The sequence below is a fragment of the Cygnus olor genome, chromosome 4 (genome assembly GCF_009769625.2).
Source record: "Cygnus olor isolate bCygOlo1 chromosome 4, bCygOlo1.pri.v2, whole genome shotgun sequence".
NCBI lineage: Eukaryota > Metazoa > Chordata > Aves > Anseriformes > Anatidae > Cygnus > Cygnus olor.
In genome coordinates, this window is record NC_049172.1 from 3,141,236 (window position 1) to 3,162,030 (window position 20,795).

General features: G+C 37.3%; 1 protein-coding gene across 2 annotated transcripts; it reads right to left on the reverse strand.

The window, feature by feature from the left end:
• Positions 1-1,450: 1,450 nt before the first annotated feature.
• Positions 1,451-19,555, reverse strand: AP1AR (adaptor related protein complex 1 associated regulatory protein). 2 transcript variants are annotated; one of them, XM_040557092.1, is made up of 10 exons: positions 19,169-19,555; positions 14,850-14,898; positions 13,170-13,196; positions 12,316-12,341; positions 11,415-11,511; positions 10,578-10,676; positions 7,325-7,386; positions 6,149-6,222; positions 5,225-5,353; positions 1,451-3,834 (listed from the first exon to the last, which is right to left on the reverse strand). In XM_040557092.1, exons 1-10 carry the CDS (start codon positions 19,243-19,245, stop codon positions 3,569-3,571), a joined length of 906 nt encoding a protein of 301 aa, XP_040413026.1. In that variant the 5' UTR covers positions 19,246-19,555; the 3' UTR covers positions 1,451-3,568. The 2 variants fall into 2 exon arrangements, with proteins under 2 accessions (XP_040413026.1, XP_040413027.1); XM_040557093.1 differs by lacking the exon at positions 10,578-10,676 and having other exon boundaries at positions 19,169-19,537.
• Between the last annotated feature and the right edge of the window lie 1,240 nt (positions 19,556-20,795).

The following is a 20,795-nucleotide window of genomic DNA, read 5'->3' on the forward strand; positions in this document are numbered from 1 at the left end:
CAATTCATGATGATTCTTCCAACATTCTTTACAAACAATTTATTTGGGCATCACTTAATCCTCACATTTTGGGCAAAAAGACCTGACCTAGCCTTCCATTAAATTGACTGCACAAGTGCCAGTTTTATCCTATTGACTTGAATCAAAGTTATAGTTGACATGCTGTCAATTAATAAGACAACCTCTAGATAAAACATCTCAGACATACCTTGATTACGAATAAAATTTACTTACAGTTCAGATTAAGTGGATTCCAAGTAGAAGACCTCATATTCTGAATATTAATAGAGTTACTCAGCTGTTTACAAAAATATGAAGGGGGTGGGGAACATATCTGGCAAGGGTTTTTTAATTAAAAAACACAGTATGATGTTTAGTTTTACTACTACTACTACTTTTAGGTTATATGCTCAAGTCTCTTGTTCCAGTTTGGTCCAGAAGGAAAAAGAAGTTATGCACCTACAATAGGATGCCAACATCAAAGTGTCTAGGAGGCTACATAAAGCTGCCAACTGAAGTCACACAGCAACAATATAACTTCCCCTTTACAGAATTCAGCTGATACCCTGAAGACACTTATTTTGTCTTCCAGATGATCAGTGTGAATTCTCCTGTCTACCTCCTTGATTGCCACACACACACCCCCCTGCCTAGAAGTTGCCATTGGTCATATATTGCTAACTTAACTGGAAGAATTACATGCACTTAGGCAGCTAGCATTTTTTTGTAGTTTTCTGTAATTTTTCACTTGGATCAGCTATCCCAGCATTCACAATTGTAGAATACTAGAAGACCGCTCTGAAACACTAACTTTATGCTTAATCAAGCAACTCTGAACAGACTGCCCAGATAATCATGTCAAATGATTTCACATTTGGTAATGGCACATTAGCATAGAAACATGCATAAGCAGGTGAACAACTTAATAAAAAAACCTCTTCCATGGCAGTAAATATTATAATTAAAAACAAACAAAAAACCAAACCAACAACACTATTACCCATATACAGACACAACCAGCAAAGACAATTAAAATGGTGTACTAAATAAGACAGAAACGAGAACAGGGAAGCTGCTTGCATTACTACACAAGCACGTTTATCTTTCTTTCCTTTGAAGCATCATGGTGCAGCTACTTCTTTCTCATAGCAGGGTTCCACACTCCAGGTTTCTCAAGTCCTCTATTACTGCAACTTGTCAGAGTTTCCTTTCCAAAGCAGCAGGTCTCAATAAAGGGCTGTTAAGGAATTCAGTGGTTAAAGACACAGCTAATTATTTGTTAAACCTTCTGTTGTTACCTGACACATAGATAATTTTAAACGTGAAACAGGATCCTTCCTGGTGCAGAAATAATTTTGGGTAACACTTAGCAATTCACATTCATATACTGCTCTTACTGTGTATGACGCAGTGGTCACAAAAACAGCAGAGGAAACATTGCAAAATATAAGACTGACTGAAAATTTTAATTAGTTTTAAGTTTGTACAGAGATATGTATTTTACAGTACTGTTGTGTTGTTTCACATAAGCTGTTTACATCATTTTCAATTTCTTAAATTTCCACAAATATTGACCATAATTTCTTAAATCACTCAGTGGAATTCACTTAACTCTGAAAAGCAGAATGCTATTAACCATGGCTACAGAACATGCACAGAACAGACCTTCGGTTGGAATTACAGCTTTTTCCCCTCCCCCCCAAATGCTTGCTCATTCTACAAGCAAGACAGTCAGCTATAGTATACTTCCGTGAAGCATGGTCAGGACAGGTCAATCTGTTGTTCATTGATCAGGAAAATCAGTGATCACTGCAGGATAAGGTACAGTTTCAGTAGGATAAAAAATGTGTTATTTACACATCAAGAGAGTTGCCTTCATTTCAGTAGGAATATAATATATGAGTAAACATCAGAAGTTACACAGTAGTAGCATATGCCAAACCAAAAATATACATTTGATGTGTACAAATTTTTAAAACATATTACAGGCATTGCAAATGTAGATAATTACATTAAAATATTTTCAATGACATAGCTACAGTTTAAATTAAGAATGGAATGTTATTAACAAAAGATTTATCTGTTCGTTAGTGTTGATATATACATATTTAACCCAAGTGTGTAATATTTTAATTAATTGTCAAGAAGAGGACCACGTTGTAGCAATTCTAACATTATATATGATCTCATCAGATAATCTAAAACCATTACACAACTCCTACCAACAAATCCAGTTCTTCTAACGATGCAGCTGTTACTACTTAACACAGTATTCTGCTTTTATTCCACAACAGTGAAATAACACCCCCATCCCCGTTTTTTCAGGGAAAAAAACAAGATAGCTAGACAAAATAACACTAGTAGAGTATGGCTATACTGAAACCTTGGGGAAAGCTTGAGATTTACAACTGTTTTGCACATTCTCTTCAGTGAGCTTTTTTTTTTTTTTAAAGTATAACTTACATAAAAACAAGGGGGAGACCACACAATACATTACACCAGATCTGCAGTAACTGAACACCTGCTTAAATTTCAGCCTCACGTTATCAGTATTAACCATCCAGTTTTGAGGCACAGGAGAGCTAGAGCACTTAAATATACTACTTTGTAACTTGAAGGAAGATGTATTTTTTTAAATGCAGTATAGAAGTTCAGACTCCCAGTTTGGTCTGAGAACGTTACTTTTCAACAGTTGTTCTTATCAAGTTGAATTACAAGTTGTCTACAACGTAAAGAATTTTTAAAAACATGTAGTAACATTCTAATCTGCTGGGGAGAGGGGTGGGTGGGAAATCAAAGCTTTGGTCCTCACAGTTCTCCACTAGATAATGGTTAAAGTTTCTGATTTAAAACACAGGATTTTGATGTTTTTTTTTTCCTCTAGGCGCACACTGACTATGCCTGGCATATTATACAAGACAATAGCTTACCTAACCTAAGGATTTATACTATGTTTGTTGAGGTTCATTGTGCTTAGCATGAAATAATAATAAAAATATAAAAGAAATGGAAAGACAACACAAGGCTAGAGAGAATAAGACAGAAAACTGCAATCTACCATGTGAGAAATTTGTTTTTACATCTGGCTAATTACACCCTCTAAATAGCTGAAGAACAAGTCAAAGAGCACATATTGGAAAAAAGGTATTTTAAAAATTATCTCTATATTCAAGTATTAGATAAATTATATAAGACTATTTCACAGATAAATGTTAGGCCAATGATGAATTTTAAAAACAAATCAGTACAAACATCATCCAGGAAAAAAAGGCTAGTTAAAATATAGATATGTCAAGCTATGAAACTTAAATTAGTGCAGATAATTTTATATTAAATCCAGATATCCTGAAATATGCACAATGGAATCATCCCAGTTTTCACAAAAGTTTAGAAGGTAGATGATAAAATTGCACTTAATTCTGAATTAATTCAGATAGCAAGTCATTCCCATTCCTTGCTGATCCATTTATAAGAAAGAGAAGGGAACAGTTTTATAAAAGAGCAATATGTTTTTGTACATTCTATTTCACTTTTAAACATTTGGTCATAAATGAGAGCCACAGTTTCACTATCTGTCCTGCTGATCGGAATCAGATACCCTTATATCTGATGCAGACAAATCTAATACAGGATTTACAAATCCAGCATATTCTGAATTGCCATTATCATCCATTTCAGCACTAACAAAGTCATTCTCCCACTCCAATCCATTCGAATCATCAGAGGCTGAAGCTGGATTACTTCCTGTCTTCTTGCTATTAAATTTTAGTGCTGCCCGGAGTATATCTTCTTCTGTTTTTGAGCGTTCTCTCACTGGAATCATTCTATTCATGCCTGCAATTTAAGACATGTTTATGAGAAGGTCATAATTGAGGAGCATATCTTAAAGTTTGTGTTAACACATCATAGGAAACATTTAGAGATCCAGACTCAGTTAATTTCATTCCTGAGTATCACCTTTTTTCTTCATTCCTAAGTATCATATTCTTTTTTCTCCCCTGCTGTTATTCACATTAAGTCAATAGTTTGCAATCAGCTTTGGCCCAAATAAATACAACAGCTACTGACACTGCTTTACAGAGTTGTGAGGAAGCCAGAAAACACTGTGAAACTACTTGATAGCAGTATTTACTTCTCCTATATATGAAGCAGCCTGCTGCCCTCCATTATGTGCGCATGAATACTACTATGAATACTACTACTATTACTACTATTTATACTAGTATTACTACTATTACTACTATTACATATTACTACTGTGCTCAAACAACTTCAATCCACAATCCTATTACAGTACTACCATTAGAAGTGTAAAATGATTATACACTACCACTAGCAGTATGTAATCATGCCTAGTTCAGGATCCAGGCATTTCCTGTTAAGAACCCTCTTATTTGGGCAACAAGAGCTAATAGCTCTTGCCCACACTAGATGAAAAAAGCCAGGTATTCCTAGGAAAATTTGTGAAAGTTAAATCATTCTAGTTCAGAAGCCTGTTTTGACATTTTAGTGCTCTTGACAGTGCCAAATATTTGAATCATACACAAACTGTCAGAAAAACACAGCATATTAAAGCCAAAAAAAAGTTACGTGTTGGTTAAAAGAAAGCCTAGCTTATTTTTGGTGAGCTTTTCTAAGTCAGTGTCCCAGAATTTGGATAACTTTGTTTCAAAGACAGGGGCTTTCACAGATTTACTAAAAAGAACAGGAAAGATCTACAACAATCAGCTGCAAGGATATTTGGGATACTCACCTAGAGTGCAGACTTAAGAAAGTTTCCAGTAGAAGTTACAATAAAAGTAAGTTCTCTTAAACAAGCAAACGAAAAACCCAACCAACCAAAAAACACCGCAGGAAACATCTGTAATGTTTTCTGAAATACTTCAAAGATGAGTGACCAAGTTCTGTACTTTGAAACAATGAAGAATGAACTGTTCCTGTTGCTACTAGCTCACAAGAGGGCAGCATTTCTTTACAGTTAGTTTTGTTGTGGGCTTACTCTACAAGCCAGTTGAATTTAATGGAAGAGAAAAAAGTTCACTGAAGGACCCAAAGAAAATAATTATTAGACAGATAACCACATTTATCAAAATAAGCAGTTTTCTAGCTAAAAATCATTTAAATTTTAAACCACCTTCCCTTTGTAAAATGGCAAATTTACAATCAAAATATTGGCAACTGTCAGCATTTCTGACTTGTAAATTGAGAATGACAGAACATATACCTTCTTCATCTTCCCACTCTAAATCTAATGAAGTGCTGTCATCATTTCCACTCATCGATTTTGTTTTGGTCATTAAGTCACAACTGCTCTCTGTGTTTGGCGTCAGCACGGTAGCATCAGATGAAAGTCCTATATGGAGGAAAAAAAGTTCATAAACATATTTGAATTTGAGATTTAACATGCAACACTAAACTTCCAAAGGAAGTTTTCATTGTACTTTATCTCCTTTAAACTTCATTTGAAAAAAGACTTCATTCATCACTTCAAGGAGCACACAGCAGCTTTTTAATAGTCATGAAGATATTACATGAAGACATTTAGTCACATTGCCTAATTAGAACCATAGAGGAATTCCATATGCAGTATGCCTGACTTGCGTAAAGACTTACAGACCATCAAACTTACAAATACAACAGTTAACAAAATTATTTTCCTATTAACTGCTAGTGGAACTTTCAAATCTAGGCAGCTAAACCTTCTGTCACACTTCATTAGAAAAAAGTTAACCATTAGTTTGATTCTAATTATTTTGCTAAGAAACAGTTAAAGAAAGCCACACACATACATTTGCATCTTTCAAAAACACTTGGGCTTTTACAAGAAAAGTTCACTGCATGGATGTTGCCTCCACAGAGAGAGTTGGAAAGCCTTAGTAACACAAAATCCATGCATGGAACTTGTTCGCTTGCAGAATTTGCCTTTGAGAACTGGAATGGTTGTAGTCGTATTTGCTGTGTGTTTTGAGCCCTTGACACACGTGGGATTAAAGAGGAAAATAAGTTGCTGATTTTTTTTTTAATGTGTGTGTGTGTGTATATATATATAATACATATAAAAACAATGTTTATCGGGGGGGGGGGGAATGATGGTGTTCCTCCTAGTCACTTAATATTTAAAGACATACACAAGAAAGGGAAGACTTACTGCTACTTCGAAAAGCTTCATACTGGAATTTTGAATTTCTTAAGAAAGAATCAAAATCTTCCTCTGCCACAGAGCTGTAAGAACAGTGCAAGTTTTGCTTTTAGATTTATAAATCTCTAAAAACACCATAAAAGAGATATTAATCCACATGTCCTGTTTGCACACCTTTAAAGAAACTTTTCATAGCCCAGTCCCTTCTATGCTACAAAGTGCACACGCCTTTTTTTTTTTTTTTTTTTAAACAAAATGATCCACAGGATGGCTTTCCATTTTTACCGATCACGTGCACCTGAGTTTGAACTTCTCCTCAATTTTCGGTAGTAATTTCAGCTAAAAATGAATTATCTTGATATCTGTCATAAAACAACTCTTCCCTTCTCATTCTGTCATTAGGAATAATGCCTCATTAACTTTCCTATATTTTTTTTAAAAATCTCTGTATTCATTTCTAAAATCCAGCTAGTTCCCACCCATTCATAAACCATTTTGACAGCTCCTTTCCTTACTGTACTTCCCTCCTCTAACTAAAAATCCCTTTTATTCCCCTTTCTCTTCCATTAAAAAGCAACTGTTTGACTACAGCTTCTTCTAAACTCAAACACCGTATCACAGTAAACATTTTTGTACTTTGTAAAGAGAACTAAAAGAATAATATTCATGAAGAAACAGGCAGAATACATAAGTCATTCCATTCCTGATTTGGTTAGTGTATACATATACTGAGCATTTCAAACAGGGTTCTGAACAATAAAAATATTTTGAAATTAACTGAGATCTTACATTTAAATATATTTTTAATATAAATACTAGATTTTATGTATGCACATATATATCCACATGTGTATATACACACATATCCCTGTGATTCTGAGAGATATGATGTATAAATAGACGTGTGTTACTAGCTGGGAATAGGTTTGATTTTGTATGAATCAGCTGAATAACTACAGCGAAAGCCAGGGTGAATGCAATCAAACGTAAATATTTGCAGATTAATGGTAACCAACTTGCATTCAGTAATTACTTGGTGTGAACAAAACTGCAACAAATCAAAACAATTCTGACTTAGAAATGTTGTGTATGTAAGTTCTGAAAAACTTTTTTGTGAATGGGAGGTGAGAAACAGGAATAAAAACAGTCACAGGTCACAGTTATTATTAACATTCTATATCTTACCTTTGATAGTCTCCATTATTAACAGCATGTGCTCTCTGTGTTATCCTTTGCTGTCTACGTTGCTATTGAAAAAAGTAAATTGTTGAAAATGCTGAATGCAGTCACTCATGTGAATACACTCAGTAGCCATTCTCTTAACTGCAGCATTAGAAAGAGCATTGTCCTGGTCTTTGGAGAAGTCCAAGTATAACTAAAGACTGACTTTTATTCAAATAAAGATCATATTTTAAGATACTGAAGAGACTGTTATATGCAAGCAGTATTGCTTTTAATCTCTGAAATCTCTGCATTTAAAAGAAGGTAGTTTTGTGCATAAAACTATTTTGTTTTGTGCACAAATGATCAATAAGCATCAATTTGTCTAGAAACACATGAATACTGCTTCATTCACAATTGAATCTGTCCTCTTCTGTACCTTCTTCTCAAGCCACGTGTATTTTCAACACCCAACTAACACCTGGGTTATGTTTGATTTGTTTTGCTCTGTGTAGAAGAACGACAGCCTACCATTTTAAAGAGATCTTCCTAGAGGTCCTTTTATCCCTACATGAAGCAATACTGCCATCTCCTCTGGGTGTCTGTACCAGCTTCATTTATATTACTTAAAACTTTATTGCCTTGCTGGGCCAAAAGTATTAATTCCTCTACACTCTTAGTGCTTTCATGGTATCACTAGGGAGAAACAGTTAGAAAAATGCAAGATGCAAGCCAAAAAATGCATTCATTTTGTAGTCATAAGAGGAAGAATAGATGTCATGGAAGTAGGGTTCTACTGCTTCTCAAGTCTTTGGGTTTTAACAACTTAAGTTTCTTTTCCCTGCCTTGAAAAAAAATAAGAGTGTAGAAACCGGGTACATCAACTATGAGGAAAGGTAAATCAGTTATGAAGTGGTACTTGCTCACCCTGACTACTGCAAAGACTAGGATAAAAATCAACAAGCTAGTTTTATAGAAAAACCTGACATAACTAGCTACCATGTTTTATGAAAAATCTGTTCTCAGCCTTAATGGATCTGTCCCTGCAAAAGAAAGACGGGGTGTAAGTAAACCAGATTTTTTAGTGTCAGCTTTAAACTTCAACCAACAGTTGCTCTTAGCTGGGTAAACAGTCTTTTGAGATATTTGATCAGCTACTATTCTAAATTCCAGGACAACGATGGCTTTTTTTATTGGCACTTTCCCTCGCAGGTATTAAAAAAAAAGTATCAGAATAAGCAGATTGAAACCAGTAAGGAAATGGGAAGCATAGAAGGATCAGAAATATCATGTAGCATTGGTGGTTACAGGTAGGAATACTTAGACAAGCAGGGAGAAAGGGCCAGGAATTTGGCACCAACATAATTAGCAAGTCTGGAAATAAATCAATTACTGATATATGCCTTCTAAAATTCGTACACCCATATATCTTCCCACAAATTATCTACCCATTTTGCTGGATCACATACAAATACCTAGTGCTGTAATTTCCAGGACACATTATATATATATATATATATATATATATATATATATATATAAAAAATTGCTGCTGTTACATTACTTGACAGTTAGTATGGCAACATCAGCAAGCCAAAATAGTTTTTACAGGGATGCCATATTTCCAATGAAAAACCCATTTTTTCATTTAATAGATTTTTGCCCACAAATAGAGAAGACACCAGTTATATATTCAAAATGGATTCTTGCTGATCTAGAAAGGGGTTAAGTGTTTATATATACACATATCTATATACCTATATAAAAGCTTCCTTAGAAATCCTTATAACCCTTATGGGGTTTTGCAGGGGATTATCTGTGAAGGGGGTAAGTGGTATTAATTTTACAAGAGATGAAAATTAAAGTCTCCATAAACACTTTCTGTTGTAGGTTCTGCCTAAAAGAGGTGCATATTAAAAAATACCAAGACAAGGAAAATAACATTTCTCACGCAGAATTTCTGCAGAGAAATTAAAGCCACAAGCATAAATCAAGCTACTTCTCCTGACTTTATATACACCAAAAGTGTTAGAAAAAGATAGAAACATGGGAAAGAGTCAGAAAGAATTAACCTCCCCACCCCAAATGGCAAGAGGATAGAAAGAGAAATCTAAAGTGAGACCTGAGCCATACTTAGTAATATCAATATTAGATGAAAACTGAGTCATCACTACCAGTCTGCAAATAGCAACTTTCAATTCATTCACTTCTGAATAGAGACAAAACACTCGAGTGAAAGATCTTGCCTGTATCTACTATAGATTTCAGTTTTTTTTTCCATAAGTTTAATTCTGAAAATTTAAAAGATTACTTTTAATTGAACAAAAATCCCATGTCTAGCAGACAGTTACCTTGAACATGCTACATTTTCAACCATACATGTTAAAACATGAACAGATAGTGAAGCTTTGAAAATGTTCTTTTTAACGTACACAGATTTCAGGTTGCCAGAAATGTGTGAGAACACATTTAATAGCTTATTAAGATGCTGAAATATTAAATGTACTGTTATGTAATTCTTTGAACTGCAACATGAAAACACTGTAATAAGTGCTGTAAGGAAACAGAACAATAACTGTTTTCAGAAAATAGAATGTCAAAATATGGCTTTTGTTTTGCTTGACTAAGCTCCAAAAGCATAGATACCAGACATCTAAAGGTAGGCACAGTTATATACTCAATAAAGACTACTTATGACTGGACTTTGGCTACTACACATACAATCACAAACTGATAGAACAATTTAAGGGTGGAAGGGACCTCAGGAGGTCATCTAAGTCCAACCTCCTGCTGAAAGCAGGGCTAACAGTGAATTCAGATGACAAATGCTTATATTCACGTTAGCACAAACCACAGAGACAGGGAACAATTAAGTGTAAATAAATATGTGCGTTCATTTTATAAACCTAAATGATGTCATGATGTGTGCTTAATTTCAGGATTTTTTGTTAGGAATCACCACAGATCTCTTTACATTAAAGATAAGTAATTTTTATATAATGTTAAGGAATCTGTTAAGCTAATTCTAGATTAAAAATCACAGATTTCATTCAAAAATTTATATTCGTTGTCATAAGCTGTTTCAAACAATTCTAATGATTTTCAGCTATCCCAATCAGATGTACTTTCAAATAACGTATTTCTTTCCTTACTGGAACTTACAAGCCACAGCAATTTCCTCATTACATTTCCTGAGATGTAAAGGATATTAGGAAAGTCTGCATACATAAAAACAGAAGAGAAGCTCTGATATATATTGGGGTCTTTTTCCCCTCACCTCCAAGAGCTTTTTCTGCTTTGCTGCCCTGGCTGCTTCACGTTGTGCAGCATATAAAGCCTCTTCTTCTATTCTTAACTTCTCCTCTTGTAAGGCTAACTGTATATAAACAAAATAGTAATGGTTAACAAAAGCAGAACCTATCTATCTTCCTATGAACAAAATTGTAAGTTTGATAAATCAAAAAGAAGAACTACTAGAAAAGAAAAATAAAATAAAATTGATTCTAGTTAAAACATTTTTCTTTATTAACTGAATCTAACAGCTTCCCCCCACCAAACAACCCAAGAAATTTAGATAAAACATTATCCTATTGAATAATCATTACTAGTGAATTGCTGTAAATGCATGATTGCCTCTTATTATGAACTGCCCAGTGAAAGACTTCAAACTTCAGCTGCATATTTCATTGCTATTTTATTCAAAATATTCTCATTTTCTGTTGCATTCCCCATCATATTCCATTAATTACAAGAAATTGTGTCTTTTCCTTAAGAAAAGCTCTGAAAAAATCTGAGCGCAAGAAAAGCTGAATGAAATATACTTCGCATTTTGCCTTTCATACAAAGAAAAGATGGTTCAAATTTAACAGATCTCAATAAGAGAGCCAGACTATTCATTTCATTCTTTAGCTGTGAAGTTATTAAAAAGAAGCAAAACTGTGATGCAAACTTGGTTGCACAGCAATCTCTCTGGGTATCTTGTTGACTAAAAAATGCCAAATGATAAACAAAAACCACATTATTCATGTGAATGAAATCTTGTGCTCATGGTTGATCTTAATTACTTAAAAAAAGAAAAACTACCCACACCATACTAGCTACCATAGCTGCTTACCTCTGACTGAAGTTTCATATCAACAGCTCTTTGTTTTTCAGCAATGGAGTCATAATGCCTCTCTTTCAAGTCAGCAATTTCTTCATCAGTCAACGGTCTAAAAAGCATGACAGAAAAACAAAAAGACTAACCATTATTTACACATGACAACCATAAGTTGCAAAAGTAATTTAAACGTATCGAGTCTTTCTTGACTTGCCCTTTAAAGCAAAGTCAACAAGCTGTGCATTTGGCCTGCTACTCCTGAGCACAGAGTTCCAAAGTTCCAGTTTATTTAAGATAATGCTGTCCTGCCTTCCCCTTATAAGGCTTTTTTTTTTTTTTTTGCATTTTATAAACAAAATACCCTCAAAACATCTTTTGCTAACAGAACTACCAGAATAGAATGGTTAAACTGTCATGGCTGTGTAAATCTCACTTTTTCCTTATTTGTTCAGGTCCCCTAATTGTAATTTGTTCCCCTTTATCTTGTTGCCTAATTTTATGTATGTAACAAACAACATTAGAAGAGCATTATAGTAATATTATAATGTTTGCTATATTATTTTTCTGTGACAGCTGACAGGGAACAACATTTTGAGAATCAAAATTAAGTAATACAAAACATCTGGAATTAGGCAACCAAAGTATATAATTCAGTGCTTTCATACATTTCCTATACAGCAGGCCTCTAAGTTTCTACTGCTTACATAAATATTACCATGATCACAAAAAAATAAATAAAAAAATCACTGAAGTTGCAGCCCAAATGCCTGTGTAATTTTAAAGGCAGCCCCAGGGAACAAGAATAAAGACTCTTTACAATGCACTCAAGAATGGATTTTGACAGGAAGTCTCAACAAATTTAATAATTTATTAGGAGAGCAGAGGGAAAGAGAGACCCTGAATCTCAATGTCTTACCTGTGACTGCTTCCTGGACTTTCCCCCTGTATATTTAAAAAAAGAAAAAACAAAACACTGAACTTTTGAGAATCTCATTAGTCAATCAATTTTAAGAGAGGAAAAAGTGCACAATATGAAATGAGTTTCTCCCATATACTGGTTTTTAAAACTGGGGAGAAAAAATCCCTCCCTTACACACTGTTTTAATTTGGAATTTCAAAAGATCTTTATCATGCAATCAACCAAAGTGGCTGACTAAGTAAAACAAGTAAGTGCTTCCAACTGAAAATAAATATTCCAGTTGTGTATTTCAGGAATCATACTACTAGCCTTCATGTTCTTAAATACAGAGCAGGGTATTGAAAATATGTTTCCCCCTACCATTATCAATCTATATTCAATTCATAGTGAAGTTTTAAGGCCAACTGGTATTATTCTGAAGCAATCTTCAGCCAGTTTACCCATAACTGTCAAGACAGTACTACTAAAACATTCCTTAGCAAAGCAACTCATGCCCATTTACATACTCAGAAAGCAATTGCTGAGTCATTTACAAGAGCTATACCAGAAGAAAATTCTCCTTCAAGGTTTTTTTTTTTTGCTTATCTTTCTCTCTTGCTAATACCTTTAGTGCTCTCTTCCAAAAAGTGTTACCTCCTATTCTCCCCCCAGACAGATTTCTCTCAGCTTTTCATCTCTCCCAAAGCATTGAATATTCATTCCTAGAGCAAGCAAAACCCAAAGTAAAAAACTCCAGCAACTTAAATCTAAACAAGTGTACACAGCATGAAGTAGGAGGAAGATACGGATCTTGCAACCACAAGCCGACTATACTGTACTAGCAGGTTTCACCTTACGATCCACGTACCTACCTCATCACTTTCCACAAGGTTCTCAAACTGCAGAAAAGAAAGTAAACAATCTTTACAATCCAATATAATTAGTCACGAAACACCAGAGGTAAATATCATCCTTGACGTGATCGCAAAAATACTACTCCAAGGGTAATACAGGGACTGTAATGCTATTTGAAACCTCCTCCTTTCTGAGGAACTACTACTACATTTAGAGTAGGCCTTATCTTCTTATGAATATTTCTTTTCTCAAACTTTACATTCTCCTAAAACGAAGAGTCAAAAATTCACTACAATTTATGTGAGGGCCCTGATCAGAATGAAATTTGTTTGGCTTATACGATTGTTAATAATTCCACGTATCTGAAGCATTATAATACCAGCAGTGAAAGGAATGGTATGAGTATTAAATATACCACAGTACACATTCAATTTAAAAAGTACACTATGTGAAAGGTATGATGCAAGTAACTTCCCCCTTGCATGGCAACCGTGATGATCAGAAAGTATTTGAAGAAGTTTTTAATTTACAGAAAACATAAGGTTACCTTCTACACAGAATTCTAAAAACAAACAAAACACACACCCCAGCTTTGTTTTATTGACCTTTAGTATCTTATGTGCAATGTAATGTTTTATGGTAGGAAGACAAAAAAAACCAAACAGGTCTAGAACACCTTGCAGCATTCAAGCTGCATGAACTCATACAGCAGAAGTTGAACTATCACGTAACACAAAACAAAGCAAGTGAAAGTTCTCCATACTGTTTTTATGATAGTAATCATAAACACAGTCAATATATCAAACACGGACAGTACCTACAGCAAGACTCCTTACTGACCTCTGTATTGACTAACTGCTGTAAGCAGAGTATGAGGAAGAACTTGAGGGGAAGACAGAACCTTCTTTTCCCTATCATATCACTGCTGCAGGAACACTCTCACAACTGGAAGCTGTGTGCTAAAAGCAGATTTCCCCCACTCTGTATTTGTCCCCTTTCTTGAAAACCAAAGCAGCAATTAATTACTGTTATTCTCAGTAACAGGGACATCTGAAAGGTCTGGGACTTTCAGACTGTAAGAAACACTAATGAAAGTAAACCAGGTTATTCTGAGAATCTCACATTATACAAATTAACCTTACATTACCCTTGGCAAAAAGGGGTGATATTCAGTAGCCAAGAAAGGAGCTATGTAGCGAACAAGATGGACTAGAGTGTATCTAATTATACAGTAACCTCAGCAGATTCTAGCTTTTTGTAGAATCAGAATCATGATCTCACAGTCAAGAACTAAATACCCTGCAGTTACCAGCATAAAAGGAAAATTACTCCTAGCACAGCAGGGATGAAGGACACAATTGACAGACTTTGGAATGCTCTGGCCGTGAGTATCAGGTGGGTACAGATTCTTTATGTCAGATCACAACAGACGGCTTTTCTTTACAAATGATAGATTTAAGCGAGATGATGTATTAACGTTCTGAGGTACCACAAGAACTACAAACTTGCCACCTAGTACAGCATCAATTCAATCTGGAATAACCTAGAATGTTTCAGTGTACCTAAACTGCAAATAAGCATTAAAGGCATTGCTAGAATTCAACTTCCACTTTTTCTTCCCCTAAAACAAACAAAAAACCCACCCAATCTCCTCCCCCCCCCCAAAAAAAAAGAGGGATGGAAGTGTAAGTACTCACCTCTATAGTGAAGTGTTCTCCTGTTGCACATGTTCTGAAATACTTTGATCTGTAAAAAAGAAGCCTAGAGTTACTCTACAAAATAGTCGTCATTTCAATTCACAACAGAAGAAAAACAAATTTGATACTTAATTTTAAATAGCTTGTGCAATACTTTAAATATAAAAAGAATATAGAATCTTCACTTACTAAACATGTTTAGTTGTCAACCTGTGCTCTACATTGCTATGAGAGCACAGGGGCAAAACATTTAAACTTCTTGTACAGAACTGGAGAAAACACAGACTCAAATGAGAGAAATCACTTATCAGCATGATGGACTTGACATTGACAGGCACTGAGGATGTCTGCAATACCTTTAATAACACTTGTCTTGAAAAAAATTATTACGGACAAATTTTGAAAGCCCTTCTGTCCATCATGGCACTTAAAAGTCTTCACGAGCATAGCATCTTGTACAATGTCAATGTTAAACAACGCATCCTATTTTGACAGCCTGATGCAGCTGGAAGGTTGACCTTCTACTTCCCCCATATCCATAGAAGCATGATCAACCATCTAAAGAACAACCAACAATCTCTGAGAAACGTGTCTACAAGGAGGTAAAGACAATACTTCCCAGCTAGAAAACCAGTTATTGAGAGTCTAGAATTTTATACAGGGAATCAGTCTCCTTCTTAATCCTTAATCTATCTCAATGTTATCCTTTGTAAAAATAAATAAAGGCCAATCCAGTATTGAGTTACCCGAATCTATTTTACCCAGTGAAAGAGGTTTGGCTGTCATCCAACAGTAAATTCAAAGTGGTACTTCAGTAAAACATCCATTTCATCTAACTTTTGTAAAACCAGAGTTACCTGGTGCAATTCCTCACCGACACAAGGAATAAATCCAGGGCCTCAGGCATTTCTATACTTGTAGAATAGGTTGTTCTGCACTTGCAATCAACACCTACTGCCACTTTACTGAAAGCAACACACTGGCCAAAGCCCGAACTACTTTAATCACATCATATTTCATCCCCATCCCATTTTCCTTTGGAGGTCAGTCAGAACATGCCTCTCCTAGCAAACTGCAACCTGCTTCAGCGTGGACTCCCGGTCAACCTTTCCTTATATATAGGCCTGTACCTTGCAATGCAGACTTGGCCCTAAAGAACCACTTCCAGTTGATGCATTGCTATGAAACCTGCACTGAATGGCCACTTTAATTCATGCACTACATCTTCATTGTAACTGGGACAGGTGGCATGAACACTTGAAATAATTTCACTTTTATTTCTATGTGTAACATTTTGGTGTGCAGGAGCCAGTACCATTAGGAATCTAATTTAGTAAGACTGTTACACAAAATTGTTTTAGGATCATGTATCTTCCAACAAAACTACACCTCCAGTTTACAGCATCAGGGCTAATGAAAACATGCTTGCTTATTTCAGACAGATGAGCTGCAGTCAGATTAGTTGCAAGAATTGCACAGTAAACTGATGGAAAACTAAGACAATGCAGCGTGAGCTTACTAAACACAGCTACAAATATACCAACAGTGGTGACACTTCAGGGAAGACCTAGGGTTCCTGCTACCTGCTGAACAGGGACTCAGTAACAGACATAATTCTACACAAGAGTTGGAGCCCTGAAATCCCAGAGTGACTGAGGACAGAAGTGGAGACATCAACTTTATCCCTACACACTCCAACTTCAACTGGAATAAAATATTAAAATGCTTACAGCTTTTGTTAGTCTCATTTAAGCTCCACTGTCTCTTTATTTTCTAGAACAGACTTTAGAAACACACAGGTTTTAAAAGGCACTAGGGAAAGCAATTCAGCTGGTAGGCCATGGGACCTACAGAGACTATCAGGTCAACCTTCAAGTTTTAAAGCAACTAGACACTGACTCTAAACCACTCCGTTTATATGCGCCTTATTCTCCTTTTATGCATAAAAACGTCACCAAAAAATAGCATTTCATGCATTAAAATCATGACATAAGCTAAAATTGTTTTTTTTTCACACTAGTGGTGAAAGGGGTTGTTTTGATTTTGCTACATTTTGCTTTGTGATAACCCCCCCCCCCCCCCCCCCCCCAATCTAAGCAAACAAATATACATGGTGTCTATATTATTTATTCTTTTATTTACTTATTTTAGCTGTCTATTTGTAAGAATCCTTACGGTCGAACATTGGGACAAAGCGGCAATGACCTACTTTCTAATTATGGCTGCAGCTTGTAGTATTTTAAGCAAAACTATTTCAGCAGAAGCATAAGGACAGTCCCTAAAAATAAGAAAAAGCTACCAACAGAAAGTTTGTTTTTACAGAAAGGTGAACTTGAAAGTTGTCTTCGGTATAGTTTATGTTTTATTTCTCTCTACATGTGCTCAACATGAACTCTAAAATCACTGCAACAACTAATACACAAATCCCCAAGTATTTGAACACAATTTAGAATCTTGCAGGTCTTGGAAACACTTGTTAAAACTATATTGTTAATTACTTAACTCAGAATTTACTTCTTATAGTTAAATCTTTGAGCATCGAAGAACAATGAATTTCCAGTTTCAGAGAAAAAGTAAATCCGAGTGACTAAAATAATCGCAATTAACTTGACAAGCTACATTATGCTGTTCAAGACGTAGCCAGATCTGCAGAATTTGGTAGCAGTCTAGCTTTTAAACTTAGGAAACTTACTATAACAAACATGTCACAGTATTGTTTTTAATGCAATTCCCCGTCTCTCCCTCCACGCCCTTAAGGAGAACACCTGAATTGCTCAACACTCCAACACCATTCCATAAACTACCAGCCCAGGCAGAAAACAATGGTCTATTGAGACATACTCTGCTTGACTGCAAGAGATAGCACTGATGATCTTTTTCTCATAAGCTGATTACAAGCGTATGATATTCCAGTTTCAGAGTTTAAAAGAAAATCCAAACAGGAGGCCCTCCATTAGAAAAGTCTGTTTTCTGCACTACCGTTTCATTTTGCTGACACTTCTTAAAACCCTTCACTACAGGCAACACCTGAAGGAACATACGTAGTAGTTTAACATTATAGCAGCAGACAATAGTTTATTTCACTGCTAAGGAGAGTCTGATGTTGAACTAACAGAAGGAATATATGCAGACCTGAGTAGCTAAGCCATCATGGCAAACCACCTTTTCTGTTGAGGGAATGCTCTTATGAATCCCCTGTGAATCCTTATGAATCCTTCATGAATCCCCCACAGCTTAAGACAATGTCATTTCTCTTAATTCTGTGCATCCGCATTCATATTTGTCACCGAGAAAGCCAAGCGGGCAGTAACCTGGTAGCCACGTGAAAGGCACCAAAACACACAGTCTGGTGAGAAAGTTGGCAACCTCAGTAAGAGTTTGTTGAAAACCAGCTGGAGAATACAAGGAAGTTGAGCGTGGCAGGAAGCTAACCAGTGATACTTCATGAATCAGATATGCACCCAAGCCAAACGCTAGAGATGCTGCTGCAAGAAATGATGAACATACAAGAACAGCAAGCCAACAAGAAAATATCCCACCCCAAACTAATAGTATCATAAACATACAGAAAAAAATAAGGAAAAAAAGTATAGGCAATAATCACTTTAGAGCAGAGTGTAAGATACAAGATTGCAGCATATCTAGAAATTGCTGTTAAGCAAAGCCAATCCTGTGCCTTTGTGGACACTGTCTCCTACCCAGTGCCTGGAAGTCAGCTGAAGGTAGCAGGGCAGGAAAACCAAACAGAACAAACAGAAAACAAATACAAACCCACCAAACCTCACAAACAAACCCATCAATTCCAAGGGTAAGCATGCTTTGCAATCACTACCCCTGAACGCTAGAGAAAGACTATTAGCCTATAACCATAGGATCACCAAAAAACCACGTGCAAAGCAAGAACCTATCAAGCACTATCTTTTCCTCAGGTTACAGGGCAAGAAACGGGTGGCTAAGCGACAATGCACAGGCACTTGAAACACCCTCGGTTATACCCAAGCAGGCATCCCCTCCACACACGCACCCGTCCAGGAACAGCCCTGGCTTTGCCCCCTTCCCCTGAGGGGCGACCCCAGGGGTTCCTGCAACAAAATGGGCGCCGGACTCGCGGGAGCTGCTCGGCAATAGCCGGCCTCCCGCTCGCCCCTCACCTCTCCCGGCCCCCCCGGCTGTGCCCCAGGCCAGAGCGCGGCTGCGGGAACCGCAGCTGCCGGGGGAGGAAGAGGAGGAGGAGGAGGAAGAGGAGGAGGAGGAGCAGGGCGGAGCCGGCGCATCCCCGCCCCGGGGAGGGGAGAGGGGGAGCGGCGCTGCCCGCTTACCCTCCGCCTCGCTGGAGCCGGCCCGCTTCCCTCCGCAGGAGCGGCCCGCAGCACCACCGCGCCCAGCAGTTCCCCATCGCATCCTGGGATCTTCCTCTTTCTCCTCCTCCTCCTTTTCCTCCTCCTCCTCCTCCTCCTCCCTGCGGGCCACCGGCGCCCCGCGCCGATTCAAACGGCCCCAGCGGCCGCGCTGGCAGGGCGGCGGGGAAGAAACAAAGGGGCGGGCTGGGGACGGCGAGGAGGAGGAGGTGGAGGAAGAGGAGGAGGAGGAGGAGGAAGGGGAGGAAGAAGAAGAAGAGGAGGAGGAGGAGGAGGAGGAGGCGGGCGGAAGCGCCGCGCGGGCTGCGCAGAGGCCTACACCGCCCGCCCCACGTTGGCACCGCCCTCGGCGGCACCGTCCCGCCCCTCGGCGGGCCCCGAAAAGTGCTTGTTTTGCACCAAAAAGGGAGGGGGTGAGGCGCTGTTACCTGTGGAAGCAGGCGGCTCGTCCCCAAAAGGTGTTCCCCTGCCTCGGAGGGGAGGAGGTAACGCCTCACGACCAGCTGCACCGTCACACACCACAAGTGCGACCCTTCTTTTTCCTTTCCTCCTATTTTCATTTTGTCGTGAAGAGAAATATAACAAGCTGTGAAATCCTGCACCTTGGCACATGGTCACTACAGTGTGTACATAGTATGTCAATAAAAACTCCTGCATTAAAAACAAAAATGCAACCAAACAACAGCAAAAACTAACACCCCCCCCCCCCCCCCCCCAAAAAAAAAACACAAAACACCCACCCACTTCTGTAATTTCAATCTTGGAAAGATCACCAACCTGCCTCATCCCTAACTTCTCCCAGTTGGGTATGTCATTACGAAAAAAAATGTTAATTGACCATGTAAAAACCAGTATCTAACACAGGCTACCTTTATTTGTCTCACTGAGGTTTAGCTACAAGAACTGTGATGGATGTCTCTGGCAGAGACCACGGTGCCTGAACATTTCTGGCAAATGTAGAAAAAATCAGAACTGACACTGCATCAACATGCTCTAGGTGAACGTTTCTGAGAACTACAGTGAGACAAACAACATGTGGAGGGCACACTGCACATCCACGCGTTACTTGGTATAACAAGGTAAACGATATGTAAAAGAAATGCTATTGCCCCACACTGAAAGGGTCCAAAATCAACACTGACAGAAATCATATCAGTTGCACTCTGCTGCAAATACCATAAATGTCTACCTTACACAGTAGATATTTGAAAAATGAAACCTATCCAGTTATTTATTGGTTTAGATACAGGACTGTGCTCACTGTAAGATTGCCAGTTTAATTTCCAGGAAAAGCTCTTCTAGCCAGTGACTTTAAAACTCTTCTACACTTTTCTTATTAACCCAGTGGATGTCGTTTCCTGTGGTCATGGAAGACCAGAAGAGCTGATGGCAGTATGGATTTAAAAGAAAAATATTACAGATCTCCAAAGGTTGGTATGAAAATGCATTGCCAGCAATCACACTTCTGAGGAGAGGAATTCATCTCAAGGCTCCTGTTGGCTATGGGCATCACAATACAAAAGAGAAAAAGGTTTCCCTCGAATTACTAAGAGTGAACTCAGTAAATGTCATTCAGATACCAACTGAG